Consider the following 17,816-nt stretch of genomic DNA (forward strand, 5'->3'; position numbering starts at 1 on the left):
AACAAGTAGTTATACAACAAATATTCACTTTTTTTCTTTTCCCAGATATCACTTCAACTCCCAACCAATCTGAGGGGCACCTCTAATGACACAGATCACTGAAAACACATTTCAGGGTATAAAATCAAGCAATAGATTTAGCAAATGTTGACTTCAAGTCCCAGGAAATCAGAAGAATTAGAAATTAAATCCTCTTCAACTTGTTTACTAATCATATTAGTTATCTTCTAGTATAAAGATATGAGGAGGAAAAAGAAACTTTACCTAATATTTTATGATACAAAACCAAAAGCAGTTTACATTAATATTAAAAAGCATCAACTGGAGAGATGGCTAAAACTTCTCTAAGCTATACTTAACGAAAGAAATTTCACATATGCCACACAATTGTCTGACTCCAATATTTTTCATTCCATTTTGCATACTACTGCCAACTACCCTTTGTTAAACCACATTGCTCCTGTCAATCCTCCACCCCCACTCCTGCAATCTTCCCCCGCTGCCTACTTTAATTCTAAATGCCTGTATCAGGACTCTCCAGGCAAGGTGACAGGGAGAACAACTACTGCAAGATCAGATGGAAGAAAAGGCCTGGGTACAGAGTTGAGTGTTTAAGTCTCCCAGGGTCTTTCCAGGCCTCGCCAATCCTAGCCAAAGATCTCAGAGCTGTGACACTCTCTTCCTCACGGATGTTTCTGATCTCTGGGGTTCTGACACTAGCTTGGCAAACCATAAACTGAATCTGTTATGGTGCGGTTATTAAAATTAATGATGAAAAATCTCTACATTTCCTGACATGACACATTTAAAGTCAGGCTTTTTAAAATGTATGTAACACAAACTTTTTTTAATGCCTATTTTAAAAATCTGGAAGGTATACCCACCAAAATAGGAACCACAGTTATCTCTCGGTAGAATTTAAGCCTTCTTCATTATTCTGTATTTTTCTGAATTGAGTTTTACAACAAACTTGTATTACTTTTAAAATCAAATAAAACAATTACATGCTACAGTATATAAGAACCTTGAAAATTATGTAGGCAGGGTGCAGTGCCTCACGCCTGTAATCTTGGGAGGCCAAGGCAGGAGGATTGCTTGAGCCCAGGAGTTTGAGATCAGTCTGGGCAACATGGTGAAACCCCCATGCAAAAATTTGCCAGGTGTGGTGGCACATGCCTGTAGTCTCAGCTACTGGGGGACTGACATAGGAGAATCACGAGCCGGAGGTCAAGGCTGCAGTGAGCCATGATTGCACCACCACACTCCAGCCTGGGAACAGAGATCTTATCTCCAAAAAAAAGAAAAAGGAAAAGAAAATATTATGTTAAAAGAAATAACTCAGGCACAAAAGGCTACACATTGTATTATTCCATTTATATGAAATATCCAAAATAAATAAATCCACAGAGAAAGTCTCTATGTGGTTACCAGGGGATGGGGGTGAGTAGTAGTGGGACTGACTGTTAACAGGTAGAAACTTTCTGGGGTGATAGAAATGTTCTATAATTAGATGGTAGATAGTGATGATCACTGCACAATATAGTAAATGTACGAAAACCACTGAATTGTATACTTTAACATGCTGAATTTTACATTATGAAAATTATCTCAATAAAAAATAGAAATAATTTTTAAATCATATAAATCATGCTGCTTAAATTTTGGAAAAATTGAAATAAAAAATTAAAAACAGGCATTATAATATGTTTTTTAAGAGGGACACCCTGGCATCAGACCACCTTGTCCAGCATCCCGGCCCTACCACTTATCACAGCTGTGTGAGCTTAGTAATTTACCACCTGTGCCTCCATTTCTTCATCTACAAAATGGGGACAATAATAGCACCTATCTCAAAATTATGATGGAGGACTAAAGATATGGAAAGCACTTAGAGCAAAATAATAATACACATAATAAGTACTCTATTAAGTGTAAGCTACTATTGTTTTTTATTAGCACCAGTTCTGGAGAAGGTATAGAAAAATGAGCACTCAAACCAACTGTGGAAGTACATAGTGGCACAACCTCTCATGTGTCCATATGCATTGCCATTTTAATTGTCTTTATCCTTTTACCCAACATTTCCAGGAAACTGTAACAGATATAAAAGAAAAACATACAAAAACTATGTCCAAGATTGTTAACGTCAGCACTTTCTGTAAAACCAAAGTAGAAAACAATCTAAATGTCTATCTTTTGGGAATTAAATTATTGACATAATACTACACAGACTTTGGTAGAAACACATGTAGTGATATGAAAAGACAACTAAGACCTATTGTGAAAAAAAAACACATTGTAAAACTATACATACAGTTATAATCCCATTATTTTGAAACATATACCTGTTTACATATATAAGATTTTGCAGGTATACTCAATACATTTCCTTCATTAAACTATTTTTTAAATCAATAATTAATCTAAACACAAGAACAATGTCCTCTGGTTCTATTTCTAACCACTATCCCTTAGTGTCTGCAACACTAAGTAGAATAGGAGGTAGCCAGAACCCAGGGAAATCACCCACAAAGACGAAAATCTACACAGCAACTTGCATACTGGCACTGAAAAACCTGGTATTAATGATTTTAAAAGATAATTTTTTAAAGACTTCACAAAATTCTGGTGCATTAGAAAGAGTTCCAGACTTGGGGTTCCAATTATTTGATTAAGTAAAAGTAACTATATGATCTTGACCAAGTGCTAAATCTGAGAATTCCAGTTTCCTAGAATTAAAAAAAAAAGGAGTATAATAATCCCTTATAGGATTCCAATGGTTATAAGAGATCCTTATAAAAGAACACTGCAAACTATGAAGAAAACTGACTGTTACTCTGGCTGAAACCACCAAAAACAAACTTAAAAAGACACTACCATAACCAGAAACCCTGACAAATTTTGTTGTAAAACATTGAATAATTTTTTTTAAACTAGGTCTAAATAAATGGGAATTAGGATGTGCTTATGGTATAACTTGAAGTAAACAATGGTAAACACAAGTGTACCACCTAGAAAACACCTCAAACCACTTTAGAGAGAGAAGGAGGCTGGGCACAGTGGCTTAAGCCTGCAATCCCAGCACTTTGGGAAACCAAGGCAGGCAGATCACCTGAGGCCAGGGATTCGAGACCAGCCTAGCAAACATGGTGAAACCCCATCTGTACTAAAAATACAAAAGAAAATTAGCCAGGTATGGTGGTGGGCAGCTGTAATTCCAGCTACTCAGGTGGCTGAGGCACAAGAATTGCTTGAACCCAGGAGGTATAGGTTGCAGTGAGCCAAGATAGTGATACTGTACTCCAACCTGGGTGACAGAGTGAGACCCTGTCTCAAAAAATACTAATAAATAAAAATTAAAAATTTTTTTAAAAAGAAAATAAAGAGAAAGAAGAAAAAAAGCTATAGAAAATGAATACAGGACACTAAAAGATTGAGCTGACTTGTGAACAATAAAGAATCTAAATATATCAACTGGGCTATAAACAACAGAATTGATACAGCAACATCAGCAGTTTAGTTTCACGTGCAAAACAATATTAAATGAAAGCTGACAAGGCAAAAATAAACTGAACTTAAAAATTCCTAGCCAGGCACAGTGGTTCATGCCTGTACTTTGAGAGGCTGAGGCGGGAGTATCACTTGAGCCCAGGAGTTCGAGACCAGCCTGGGCAACATAGAGAGACTCCGTAACTACAAAAGATAATTTTTAAAAATTAGCTGGATATGGTGGCACACGCCTGTGGTCTCAGCTACTCAGGAGGCTGAGATAGGAGGATCAATTGAGCCTGGAAGGTCAAGGCTGCAGTAAGCCATCATGCCACTGCACACCAGCTTGGACAACAGAGAGAGACATTGTCTCAAAAAATAAAAATAAAACATCCCCAAAGGAGATCTGACCTCTGAACAACAGTGGCTCCAGCATAAACAGAAAATGCAAAGCAAAACAACATGAATATTTTTTTAAAAGTTCAGGCCGGGTGCTGTGGCTCACGCCTGTAATCCCAGCACTTTGGGAGCCCGAGGCGGACCAATTATCTGAGGTCAGGGGTTCAAGACCAGCCTGGCCAATATGGTGAAACCCCATCTTTACTAAAAATACAAAATTAGCTGGGCATGTTGGCACGCGCCGGTAATCCCAGCTACTCAGGAGGCTGAGGCAGGAGAATTACTTGAACCTGGGATGCAGAGGTTGTAGTAAGCCGAGATCATGTCATTGCACTCCAGCCTGGGCAAAAAGAGCAAAACTCAAGTTCAAAAATTTTCTGATGAAAAATGAAATAATTTAGCATAAACACTGAGATTAAAGAAGAGAATGGCAATTATCCCAGATTTCCTCTTCATATTTTTCCATATTCCTCAAATTTTCTACACAGATTATATACTGCTTTTATAACAAAGAAAAAAAGGTGTGGGTTTTTTCCCTTTTTTAATCCATGGAAAAGACAGACTCGGAATATTTGCAAAAAAAAAAAAAAGAGAGAGAGAGAAATTGAGCTGTGGTTGAAAATATAATAACCTGCCAAAGTTTTTAAAGGTACAAGAATATGTTAAGAACTTTAGAACCTTAAATGACTTCTGAAAAAATGACAAGGCTGCTGAGCCATGGAAAATACATGATACTTTTTTAAAAATTAATGAATTTGAATAGTAGCAAAGGAATTACAATAAATTAAGTTACCTAATAAACTAAAAGCATATACGGAGAGAATTTTCAGATTTAAGTATAGAATTTCCAAGTACATGAGAAGTATACCAAGCCCCTAAATGCTCAAGAAGCTAATAATAGAATTATATGAATAAAGAAAATAGTTAAGACAATGTTTCTAACAATGTTAAAAATGAAGGGGGATAAATAGGTTGAAGTTATCTCCCAATCCAGCTTAAAAGAAATTGAGAATTTAAATTCCATTAAAGAAACCACATATATAGGGAAAATGAAGGATAACAAATAGGAACTTAAATGAAGATGGTTGGTTATAACAAAGAAGACAATAACAAAGGTTGGTGAGGATGTGGAAAATGGAATGTTCACACATAGCTGATGAAAATGTGAAATGCTGCAACCATTTACAATAGTTTGGCAAATCCTCAAATGTTAAACATAGAGTTTTACATAGACAGCAGTTTGGCAAATCTTCAAAATGTTAAACATGGAGTGACCACGTGACCCAGGAATTCCACTCCTAGGTGGAATACATACACCCAAGAAATATGAAACCATGTATTTACACAAAAACTTGTACATGAATATCCAAGGTGGCATTATTCATAATAGTCAAAAAGTGAAAACAAAAATATGTCTATCAATAGATGAATGGATACTGAATGGATAAACAAAATGTGGTATTATCGAGACAATGAAATATTATTCAGTCAAAAAAAAGGAATGAAATTCTGATACATCCTACAACATGGATTAACCTTAAAAACATCATGCTAAGTGAAAGAAGCCAATTATAAAAGGTCATATTGTATGATTCCATTTATATGAAATGTCCAGAATAGACAAATCTACAGCAAAAGATAGTAAATCATGGCCAGGGTTGGTGGCTCATGCCTGTAATCCCAACATTTTAGGAGGCCGAGGCAGGCAGATCACTTGAGGTCAGGAGTTTGAGACCAGCCTGGCCAACACAGTGAAACTCCGTCTCTACTAAAAATACAAAATTAGCCAGGCGCAGTGACAGGCACCTGAATCTCATGCTGAGGTATGAGAATCTCTTGAACCGGGGAGGCGGAGGTTGCAGGGCGCCAAGATCACACCACTGTCCTCTAGCCTGGAGGACAGAGACTGTTTCAAAAAAAAAAAAAAGTACGTCAGTGGTTGCCTAGGGCTGGATGAGGAGAGGTGGGGATTGGGGAGTGACTGCTAAAGAATGTAAAGTTCCTTGGCCAGGCACGGCGGCTCACGCCTGTAATCCCAACACTTTGGGAGGCCGAGGCAGGCGGATCACCTGAGGTCAGGAGTTCAAGACCAGCCTGGACAACATAGTAAAACCCCGCCTCTACTAAAAATAAAAAAATTAGGCGGGCATGGTGGCGGGCGCTTGTAATCCCAGCTATTCAAGAGCCTGAGGCAGGGAGAATTGCTTGAACCCAGGAGGCAGAGGTTGCGGTGAGCCAAGATCGCACCATTGCACTCCAGCCTGGGCAACAGAGAGAGACTCCATCTCAAAAAAAAAAAAAATGTAAAGTTCCTTTTGGAGGAGATGAAAATGTTCCACAACCTTGTGACTATAGTCGAAAACACTGGATTGTGCAATTTAGAAAAAAGATGATGATGGAGGGTAGCACAGATATCAATTACTTAATTTAATGTAAATGAGTTGAATGCCACTGAAAGCAGAATGATCTATAACTTTATTTGAAGACAAATCCCAACACCTAAAAACTAAAATATAAACACAAATCCAGAAAAGGTTGGGTCCTATGATAACTTCAAGACATACTTGAAATCTACTCTATACAAAGGTAAAAAGTACAACAAATTATGATACAAAATAATGTTCAATGTATATGTCCTACATACAATAACAAAAATATAAGAAAAACTGAAAAACTGTGAAAAATAAACCTATCATTATAAGTGGAAGTTTTACTATTTAATTAAGAGGAGATGACAAAACAAAAAATTTAAAGTATGGAACTAAAACATAAACTAACCTTCTCCCTTTGATAGGGGCCAACTTGACAGAGCCAAGTTCAGGGAAAAAAAAAAAAAAAAGACAGACAGACAGACGATAGAGAGAGAAAGAGTAGATATACAAAGAGAGACTTAAAGCAAATGTGGTAAAATCTTAATTGGGGAATCTGGGTATACTATTACAACATTTTTCTAAGTTTGAAATTACATGAAAATAAAGTAAACTTAAGTAAAAATAACAGTTAATATAACATGGAGACTGAGAAGTCAAGGAAATAACTCTTCTGGATAGAAGAATCTTTCACAAAATTTGTTTTCATACAAAGATACACCTTGTTTGTTTGTTTGTTTTTTGAGACGTTGTTTCTCTCTTGTTGCCCAGGCTGGAGTGCAACGGTGCGATCTCGGCTCACTGCAACCTCCACCTCCCAGGTTCAAGCGATTCTCCTGCCTCAGCCTCCTGAGTAGCTGGGATTACAGGCATGTGCCACCATGCCCGGCTAATTTTTGTATTTTTAATAGAGACGAGTTTTCGTCATGTTGGCCAGGCTGGTCTCCAACTCCTGACCTCAGGTGATCCACCCGCCTCGGGCTCCCAAAGTGCTGGGATCACAGGCATGAGCCACCACGCCTGGACGCACCTAGTTTTAATATGAAAACCCAGAGATTCCATATGACACATTCTTAGACCATAACGCAAAATCATGAAAAAACCCATCTGTGACATATATAAATTCATGTGTTTCACAACAATGAGAGAAATTTTATCATAAATGACAATGGAGTTAAAGAAACATAATGATCTATATCCACCTAAAGAATTTAGAGACAAAAGGGAAAGTTTAAGGGATAAAATTAAGAAAAAAAAATAGACATAAAAACATCAGAGAGTGATTCAAGGACAATGGTATAATCAGAGATAGCAGGGTAGGTTTCAAATACAAAGGAGGAAGTGGATTCAAGGAAAGAGTTAAAAAGAAGAAAAATACAGTGGAAGTTACAAGGAGTACAGGCAGGAGAGGAGTTCAGACCAAAACACCTAGGTACTGGAGAAATAAGGTCTCCCATCCAAACATGTAATTGTGAATAACAGGAATGACGGAATGTACACCAATTTGACTCTCCTCCAAACAGGCTCTCCATCTCAAATTAAGAGCATCACAACTCACCCCACCATCTATAGCAGAAGATCCAGAAGTTTAGGCAGAAAAAGATCAATAAAAGAGGCTGGCTGGTTGAGGACTCAGCAAAGTAAAGAGCTCATGCCTCACTAGACAGCACTGACTGATTTTTGCAATGTGGAAATAAAAGCCCAATGCTGACAGTACCTCCAAGTTTAGAAGAGAATGCAGGCCAGAGTGGTGGCTCACGCCTGTAATCCCAGCACTTTGGGAGGCCGAGGCGGGCAGATTACTTGAGGTCAGGAGTTTAAGACCAGCCTGGCCAATATGGTGAAAACCCGTCTCTACTAAAAATTCAAAAATTAGCCAGGCGTGGTGGCGTGCACCTGTAATCCCAGCTACTCTGGAGGTTGAGGCAGGAGAATCGCTTGAACCTGGGAGGCGGAGGTTGCAGTGAGCAAAGATCAAGCCGCTGCACTCCAGCCTGGGCAACAGAGCAAGATACTGTCTCCAAAAAAAAAAAAAAAGAAAGAAAGAAAGAAAAGAAAAGAAGAAGAAGAAGAGTCGGCAGAAAAATAGATTGCCAAGTGAAACCTCCAGATTTTTAATGGCTAACAACCAATGTAACTTTTTTAAAAAACTGTGCAGGCTAGGCTGGGCGCAGTGGCTCACGCCTGTAATTCCAGCACTTTGGGAGGCCGAGGCAGGCAGATCACAAGGAGACCGAGACCATCCTAGCTAACATGGTGAAACCCCGTCTTTACTAAAAATACAAAAATTAGCTGGGCGTAGTGGTATGCGCCTGCAGTACCAGCAACTCAGGAGGCTAAGGCAGGAGAATCGCTTGAACCTGGGAGGCGGAGGTTGCAGTGAGCTGAGATCATGCCACTGCACTCCAGCCTGGTGACAGAGCTAGATTCCGTCTCAAAAAACAACAACAATTAAAAAAAAAAAAAAAAACCTGTGCAGGCTAAACAAGTCCTCTCAATTCTTCCCATTTCTACCGTTACCTTTCATCGTACCGCCAGGCTCTTCCCTTCTCCATTCCATCTTCACCAATTTCAGACTTTGTTTTCTAAAACCATAATGTCACTCAAACCCTTTAAAAGCTTCTTGATGTCTTTGAACCAAATGCCAAAACTTCAGACGGGCCTTGAGGACCTTAATGTGGTGGCATAATCTCCTGCCTTAATCCCCGCAATTTAGTATTTCGAAAAGACTCCCTTCTCTTTTCCACCTTTGTGCCTTTCCTAAAGCTATTCCTTCAGCCTAGAATACCCTTCCTAAGAGGTATTCTATGTTCATTCATCTATGTTCAGCTTCTATGTTCATTCAGCCATTAATCTATTCCACAAATAAATATGTAATGGGAACCTAACTTCGTACCAGACACCAATCTGGGCACTGTCAATACAGTGGTAAACAAAACAGATAAAAATCTCTGCCTTCATAGAGCTACATACAGAGACAGAAAACAAGTAAAACGTATAGTATGTCACACAGGAAAAGGTGTCCTAGAGCAAGAAAAAGCACGAAGGAAGATTAGGATGTGAGAGAGACACCGTGGATGGAAGGTTGAGAAGGCTGTAATTTAAGGCACCACTGAAGGTGACATTAGAGCAAACAACTGTAGGAACTGGGACAAGACGATTCCAAGACAAAGGAACATCAACAGCAAAGGCCTCAGGCAAAAGTGCGTCTGTTGTTTCCAGGTGATATTCTACTCTCCCCATACAGCCCAGCTTGAGTGCCACTTACTCCAGGAAACCAGTTTTGATTCCCACAAATCAGAATTATACATTCCCATGACACCACATCTGTATCTTCCTCAGGGCACCTTGTACAGTGGAAATCCTCTTTTCAAACATATACAAGAGTGATCATTGATCTATTAACCAAAAAAGTCAGTTAAGGCAGAAACCATTTAAAATGATATCTATTTTAGCCATTTTAGTCTTAAATACGTAATTATACATTCATTTCCCAATGTAGCACCAAGACCTTTTTTTTGAGTGTAAGTCTGCCAAACACAGTTCCCCACTTCCTTAGATAAATCACACCCATAATCCATTAGATCTACAATGTCCATTTTCCTTTCCTCTAAGTAGAACAGGGGCTTAAAAATACTTGCAGTGTTTTCTGGGAAATCCTTCCAAAAGTTTACAGGGTTTCTCCACTCTGTTTCAGTTGTCTTGACCATAATTTAATTCGTTCAGAGGCAATTCTTTCAGCTTCTTGTCTTTATCAAGTCTTTTCAAAGCATTTCATAAAAACAACTTTTTGTATTCATATTTCATCGATTTGAGTAATATTTATTAAATTATACTCATAATTACCACTGGTATAAATAAGTTTGAAAACAAATACAACTGACTCTTGCTTAGTAAGCAGAAAAATCAAATGACAAACGAGAGCCAACTTAGCATTTGAGCATCTCTGTGCTTGCTGTGGGAACTGATTAGTATGATTTACTAAGGGAATGATTACTCCAAGATGTCAAAATCAAGCCCAGCAAAGGATCTGAATAGACATTTCTCCAAAGAAGATATACAGATAGCCAATACATTCATTAAAAGATGCTTAATATCAATAGCCATTAGGAAAATACAAATAAAAACGACATTGATACATAACTTCACACCCACTAGGATGGCCAAAATCAAACAGACAGACAATAACAAGTGTTGGAGAAGATGCTGGAGAAATTAGGATCTTCAAACATTGCTGGTAGAAATGTAAAATGGTGCAGCCACTTTGGAAAACCGTTTGGTAATTCCTCAAAATGTGAAACACAGAGTTACCATATGACCAAGCAATTCCACTCCTAGATACATACACAACAGAACTGAAAACATGTGTCCACAAAAAAGTTGTCCATGAATGTTACAGCAGCATTATTCATAACAGCCAAAAAGTGAAAACAACTCAAATATCCATCAGTAGAGAAATGGATATGCAAAATGTGGTTTATCCATACAATGGAATATTATTTGGCCATAAAAAGGAATGAAGTTCTGATACACACTACAACATGGATGCACATTGAAAACATTATGCTAAGGGAAAGAAGCCAGACACAAAAGAACACATCTCATATGATCCCATTTGCATGCATATCTAGAATAGGCAAATCCATAGAGAGTAGATTAGTAGTAACCAGGGACTGGGGAGGCAAGGAATGTGGAATGACTATTAATAGCTATGAGGTTTCTTTTGGGGGTGATGAAAATTTTCTGGAATTAGAGAGTGGTGACAGTTGTACAATTTTGTGAATATATATAAATCCACTTAACTGTACCCCTTTTAAAAAATCCTATCTTGTTCGTGCTCAATAAATGCTTATTGATGGGGACTGCTGTGGGGAAGCAAGCCCAGATGTGGTAAACAGAAACTTCCACTGTATATATCTGTAAGAGGCTAACCACCTCTATAAGATTATAAGGCCCTTGAAAGCAGGGAAGCCTTCTCATATATTTCCCTTAACATCCAGTATATTAGATTACACTACGCAGTATTCAATCAAGGTTTGCTAAATTAATTATTATCCATCCACATTTTACACAACAGGGATCTAGAAGATAAAAGCCCTGCCCGAGATTCCCCATTAATTAGAAAAACTCACTTTTATTCCCGAGAATCCTGAATTGCCACAAATAAGGCACTTCTCATAATCTGACATTTATATCGTCCATTAATACCATTCCTACCACCATATAATAATCCAGAGGACCCACTTCTAGTTAAAACCCATTTCAAATTCTCTACCTTATATCTATCACGAAATGCCACTTACTGGTCTCTCAGTATGTTCTTCTACCTCTTTAACCATATTCCCTAAGCTAGAAATGCCCCACATGGTTAGTCTCATTTGTTCTTCTCAAATATCCCAGAGCCAAAAAGGACCATCATCATCTTCATTTCACAAATGAAAAACAAAGTCAGTCAGTCTAAGGTTACCTGGTCTCCTAAATTCAAGTTTATCTTTCTTCACATATGTCATGTATTTCCAAGCTTTTTTTCTCTTTGGATAACTGGGAACTTTCTGTTAAGTTAGCTTTAAAAAAAAATAAGCATAAATAAAAAAGATATAAAATCGAAGTTTTTCTTTTAATCTCAATAAGTCTAAAGTCCAGAATAAGTGGAGAACTGGGGCAAGAGGACAACAAAAGAAGTCTTGTTCCAGCCTGGGCATCATGGCGAAGCCCTGTCTCTACTAAAAACACAAAAAATTAGCCGAGTGTGGTGGCACGCACCTGTAGTCCGAACTACTCAGGAGGCTGAGTATCACCTGAGCCCAAGAAGTTGAGGCTGCAGTAAGCTGAGATTGCGTCACTACACGCCAGCCTGGGCGACAGGAATGAGACCCTGCCTCAAACAAACAAACAAACAAACAAAAAAGTCTTGTTGAGAACAAGAAGAGATAAACCAAAGGCCCATTGCTTAGGGAAGATGCAATATCAAGAGACAACAGGGCCAATTCCCTATGCTTCATCTTCATCAAGAAGCATGATCTTCAAGCTAGGGAGGTCAGAAATCTGATAAAAGGAAACCAGCTTCTAAGGTAAGTGGCATGGGTAGGGGACAGTAACAGAATACAGAGCTAGTTCAAAAGAATATGCTTTCTGATCCAAATAACTCACACTCCATGATGCTGAAAAAACTTTTACATCTGCCTTAAAAACTACCACAAATTATCTAAGCTACCTTGACAAGGTGCCAGAAGACCAGAAATTAAATAAATAGAAATAAACACATGCTCAAATTTCAAAAAAGGAGAAATGCAGGCCGGGCGCAGTGGTTCATGCCTGTAATCCTAGCACTTTGGAAGGCCGAGGTAGGCGGATTGCCTGAGCTCAGGAGTTCGAGACCAGAATGGGCAACACAGTGAAACCCCATATCTACTAAAATACAAACAATTAGCCGGGCGTGGTGGTGTGCGCCTGTAGTCCCAGCTACTCGGGAGGCTTGAGGCAGGAGAACTGCTTGAACCTGGAAGGCAGAGGTTACAGTGAGCTGAGATCATGCCACTGTACTCCAGCTTGGGCGACAGAGCAAGACTCCATCTCAAAAAAAAAAAAAAAAAAAAAAAGGCGGAATGCAGATCCAGAAAAACATCTGTGGGTAAACCTGCTATGTAACTGCTGAAAAATTCTAAAATGGATAAATAAGTTTTCGAATACAGTAAAATGAGAAAGCCACCATCAGCTCTTTATTAAGGCAGGCTATACAACATGTGCTTTTTATTTAACAGGATTACTAAAATGGAAAAAGGGAGGATGACAGGATGATATATATACAGAACAATCTAACAAGACAATCTGAAAGAATCTTTTAAATAATAGGCTGGTGAACAAAATGCGAAAATGTTGAACAGCAGAAGCTCGAAAATCTGTTAAATTCAACTAACAGGATGCATAGCTAGTTGAACATCTGGTTGACTAACGTAACAACATCAACCAAGTTGGTAGAAAGTCTCCAGTAATATGTCGCAGGGTTCCATCCTTTTTCACAATCTAGACAACTTCTATTAATTTAATGAAGCCATAGAACTACTCTTCACATTTGCAAGTGAAAAAAACCTGTGAGTGACCCAACACGCACAGCCTGACCGAATCAGCTCCAGAAAGCTCACAGTAGGCTGAAATGATGGTCCAAAACCAAAAATGAATATCTACAGGGAATCGAGGGCTGTATTTAGTTTTAAAACTGAAATAGGCCGGGCGCGGTGGCTCACGCCTGTAATCCCAGCACTTTGGGAGGCCGAGGCTGGCAGATCACGAGGTCAGGAGATCGAGACCATCCTGGCTAACACGATGAAACCCCGTCTCTACTAAAAATACAAAAAATTAGCCGGGCATGGTGGCGGGTGCCTGTAGTCCCAGCTACTGGGGAGGCTGAGGCAGGAGAATGGCGCGAACCCGGGAGGCGGAGCTTGCTGTGAGCAGAGATCGCGCCACTGCACTCCAGCCTGGGTGACAGAGCGAGACTCCGTCTCAAAAAAAAAAAAAAAAAAACGAAACAGGCCAGGCACATTGGCTCACACCTGTAATCTCAACACTTTGGGAGGCCGAGGCGGGCGGATCACCTGAGGTCAGGAGTTCAAGATCAGCCTAGCCAACATTGTGAAACCCCATCCCTACTAAAAATACAAATTAGCCCGGCATGGTGGTGGGCACCTGTAGTCCCAGCTACTCCGGAGGCTGAGGCAGGAGAATCACCTGAACCCAGGAGCCAGAGGCTGCAGTCAGCCAGGATTGCGCCACTGCACTCTAGCCTGGGTGACAAAGTGAGACTCCATCTCAAAAAAAAAAAACATGACAGAGTAAACTTCAGTTTGTGGGGGGATACCTAGATAATAAAAGCTATTAAACAAACTGTGCACAATTTCGAGCAGCATTAACAGATGTGCATGTCCAGACTGTATTACTATGGTTCTCACCAACTAAAAAAAATTTTTTTCCATATGAATCGTTCCCAAATCTTCATCCTAAAAAGTTACAATAAGAATCTACAAGTATCATTTAGTTAAAACTCTAGCTTTAGACCCAGTTATTCAAGTATATCTTACTGCTAGAAAACATTTTATTTGATCAGCTTAATTTATTGACATTTATATCAGTGATGAATACGCTTGAAAGAAGACTCAGATATTACTAAATCCAAGTCTCTTTTTTAAAAGGAATGGAAACTAAGAGAAATTAACTAACTTGCCACAAATTACACAGCTGCTTAACAAGGACCATGACCCCTAGATCAGTCCCCTTTTTCCCACACTGCGTGTCACCCACCCCTCCTCTTCAATGCATAGTACCCCAGGGTGACTAACTGAGCCCCAGGCTTCACACGCACACACACCACACAAAAACACAGGTTCACTTCTCGGGCCCTGGGACTTTCCTGCCCATACCCGAGGTCACTCCAAGCCCCTACATTCCATCTTAGAACCCAAAGAACACACACACACACACACACACACACACACACACAGTCGCTCTGCATCACCAACCCACATCCTCAAGGGTATCCATCCCTCTATTTCTTTTATTTCCTTTCTTAAAACTTGAACTATGCAAGTTAGAAAGTACACACAAAAACATCCCATCAAGACACACTATATTTTGCTAAGAACGAATTAGCTTAGCAAGAACAAATACCCGCGACACATTAGCTGGAAAAATATTGACATGGTGCGATCACTTACAAGTTTGATAATTAATATTTGTTACATAAAAAGGCACTCTAATATACAACTGGTTTTTATTCTTAAAGTATGATTATGATTATGTAGTAAAGCATTACCCCATATCCCGTTCAACATCAGAAAAATAACAGAAAAGTTTTTTCACGGATGGAAATGCTTTTAATGGACATGCCATTGTTTACTGTGCTCAAAACTGCCATTCCCCTCATAAAACATTACCATATGAAAATTATTAAAAGATTTAAGGCCTTCAAACCTAAATAGCGGGCCAAAGGCTTGCTTCATTTAGGGTAGCATAAGCATCTGCGCTGAGACTCTCTTGCTCCTTCCTCACTCTTCCAGAAATAATGCCCCTTCAAGAGCCCAAAAGTATAAAGGTTGTCCGGCAGATTCCCAGTGGCCTTATGTTCCTCCCTCCTCCCCCTACTCCGCCTTGGTTTAAAGAAGACAAGAGAAGGCTCCAGAATTGATAAAAGGGCAAGTTAGCAAGGATGTGGCTTATGATCACTAGCATCTGCTAGGCCAGCTCCAAGAAGACCCTCCACTCAAAAAATGAGACCTGAATGCCTGTCTTTGCCCCAGGGCCATAATCCTTGTGCGCCTCTGGGACCCCTTTAGAAATGAAGAGGAACTTTACTGCTGGGACCCTCCTCCCCAGTGTTATCCACTAAAGCCTCAGCAAGCTCTTTGTTCCCAACAGCTGTGGGGGGGCAAGCGGCCTTGGAGAGAGGGGAGAGGTCACTCCCTTGCTCCCCGCTGCTGCCAGTATCCAGGCCCTCCCGCAAAACACACACACACACAGGCACGACATCTTCCCTGGGACCCAATTCTCTCTTTCCACACTTTAATAACCCAGGGTTACACCTTGCTACACAAGGGCATTCCCTGAGACCTAATTTCCTCTTTCTACATCCAAACCCTACACAGGATGATGACTCCCAAGCCTCCTCCCCTTTGAAAAGACATAAATGGGGTTCGCTATAGGGCACCCATCCTTCCTCTTCAATGCATACCCCAGGGTGACTAACTGAGCCCCAGGCTTCACACACAACACACAAAAACACAGGGTCACTTCCTGGGCCCTGGGACTTTCCCCGCTCATATCCACAGACCCGAGGTCACTCTAAGCCCCCCTATCCCATCTCAGAACCCAAAGCACACACACGCGCGCGCGCGCGCGCACACACACACACACACAGTCACTCTGCATCGCCAAACCGCGTCCTCAAGACAACCCGTTCCCTTTATCCACACGACCCCCACCCCCGAGACCCCAGTGCCTTAAGGAAGAATCTCCCCAGCACATCAGCACATGGTCACTCCCCTGCCCTCACCCCGCCCAGCCCCCTCGCCGTCTCCCACCCACCGCACTCTGCACACACACACACAGATCCCTGCCTGGGGCCGCCCTCCCTCCCCTCAGCCTTCACAACACAAACACGCGCTCCCGCGAGCACACCCACGACCACACCGGGAGCCCCTGCCGGCCGCTCAGCCGCGCCGGCCCCGGCCCCGGCCCCACCGCCTCCCCACACGCCGGGCCGCCCTCGCCCAGCCACTCGACACACTCGGACGCACCCACGGCCACTCCCATCCCCAGCGCCGGTCCCAAAGCCACACCGCACGCTCGCGCCCTGCCCTCCGCCCTCGTTCACCCTCGGGCCCACCCCTGGGACCCCCACGACGGGGTCTTTCCCAGCCCGGCCGACCGCAGGGACCACGAGGGAGGCGGCAACGGAGGGGTGGGAAGACCTAGGGCCGGCTCCGACCGGTCCTACCTGAGCAGTTGATGCTCTTGCCTTTGCCGCCGGGACAGTCCCCGCCGCTGCCGCCACCACCACCCGGGGGCTGGTTGGACGCGCGGCTCCCGGGCAGAGAGAAGGCGAAGAGCAGAAGCACCGACGTGTAGCAGCAGAAGGCGAGCGGAGGCGCGGCAGGCAGCCGGAGCGGCGCCTCAGCGGCCGCGGCGCCCATGACTGGTGCCCCTGGACGGCGGGAAGCGCAGGGAGCCGCAGGCCGGGGGCATCCAGCCGCGCGCCCAGAGCCCCGCCGCTGCCTCGGTGCCTCCTAGCAGCCGCGCCGCTGAGCCGGGGAGCAGCCCGTCAGCATCCCCGCCCCACCCGCAGCGCCCGCCAGGCCCGGGCCCGCGGCGCTCGGGACGGAGTCGGTGGGTCCGGGCGCGTGCGAGGGTCGCGGGCGCGCAAGGGTGCGCGCGAGGGTGCGAGCCGGCGTGGGGGACACCGCGGCGAGGGGAGCGGGCGGGCGCGCGCGCGGCGGGCGGGGGTCGCGGGCCGGAGGCAGGCCCAGCCTCTTGCTCGCCTCCTCGCCTTCCCTTTGTGTCCGTGGCCGTTGCCACCGCGTCACAAAGACCCCGGCCCGCCCGGTGAGGGGCGCGTGACGGAGCCGCCGGCGGGAGGGGTGGCTGCGACCCCGCCCCGCGCACACCCCCAGCTCCCGCGCCGACGGCTCCGCCCCCGGCCGCGGCCGGCGCCGCCTCCAGGGGAGCTATTGTTCCTGCGACAGGGCAGGGGCGCGGGGGCCGGGGTTGGGGCCACCCCTCGGGGGTAGGCTGCACCGTAACAGACTTGTTTGCCGCCCTTTGTGAGCTGTTTTTGAAGCGTTTCCTTCGCCCAGCAGCAGGGCTGGGAATGAGGGCAGGTGGTCTGTCATATATCTATAATAGTTTTTAGGTGGAAGAAACTGAGTCACGGAAGAGGTAAAGGTGACTTGTCCAAGGTTGCATACCAAGAAATGGGCAGGACCAGGATGGGAGCCCAAGTTCTGACTCTAGCCATGCAGTTCTCAGAGATGTTGGGTGAATGGTTAGATTTCTAGGTTCCTCATCCCC

The 17,816-nt window shown here is 42.7% G+C and overlaps 1 protein-coding gene across 1 annotated transcript in view; it reads right to left on the reverse strand.

Annotated features, from left to right (window-relative positions):
• Positions 1-17,374, reverse strand: part of TMEFF1 (transmembrane protein with EGF like and two follistatin like domains 1) — a 106,554-nt gene extending 89,180 nt beyond the window's left edge. The window contains exon 1 of the mRNA XM_024930007.5: positions 16,747-17,374. Within this exon, the coding sequence (XP_024785775.2) occupies positions 16,747-16,942 (196 nt within the window). The 5' untranslated portion in view covers positions 16,943-17,374. The remainder of the gene's footprint in view (positions 1-16,746) is intronic.
• Positions 17,375-17,816: the final 442 nt, after the last annotated feature.

This window comes from Pan paniscus, chromosome 11 (assembly GCF_029289425.2).
Source record: "Pan paniscus chromosome 11, NHGRI_mPanPan1-v2.0_pri, whole genome shotgun sequence".
NCBI lineage: Eukaryota > Metazoa > Chordata > Mammalia > Primates > Hominidae > Pan > Pan paniscus.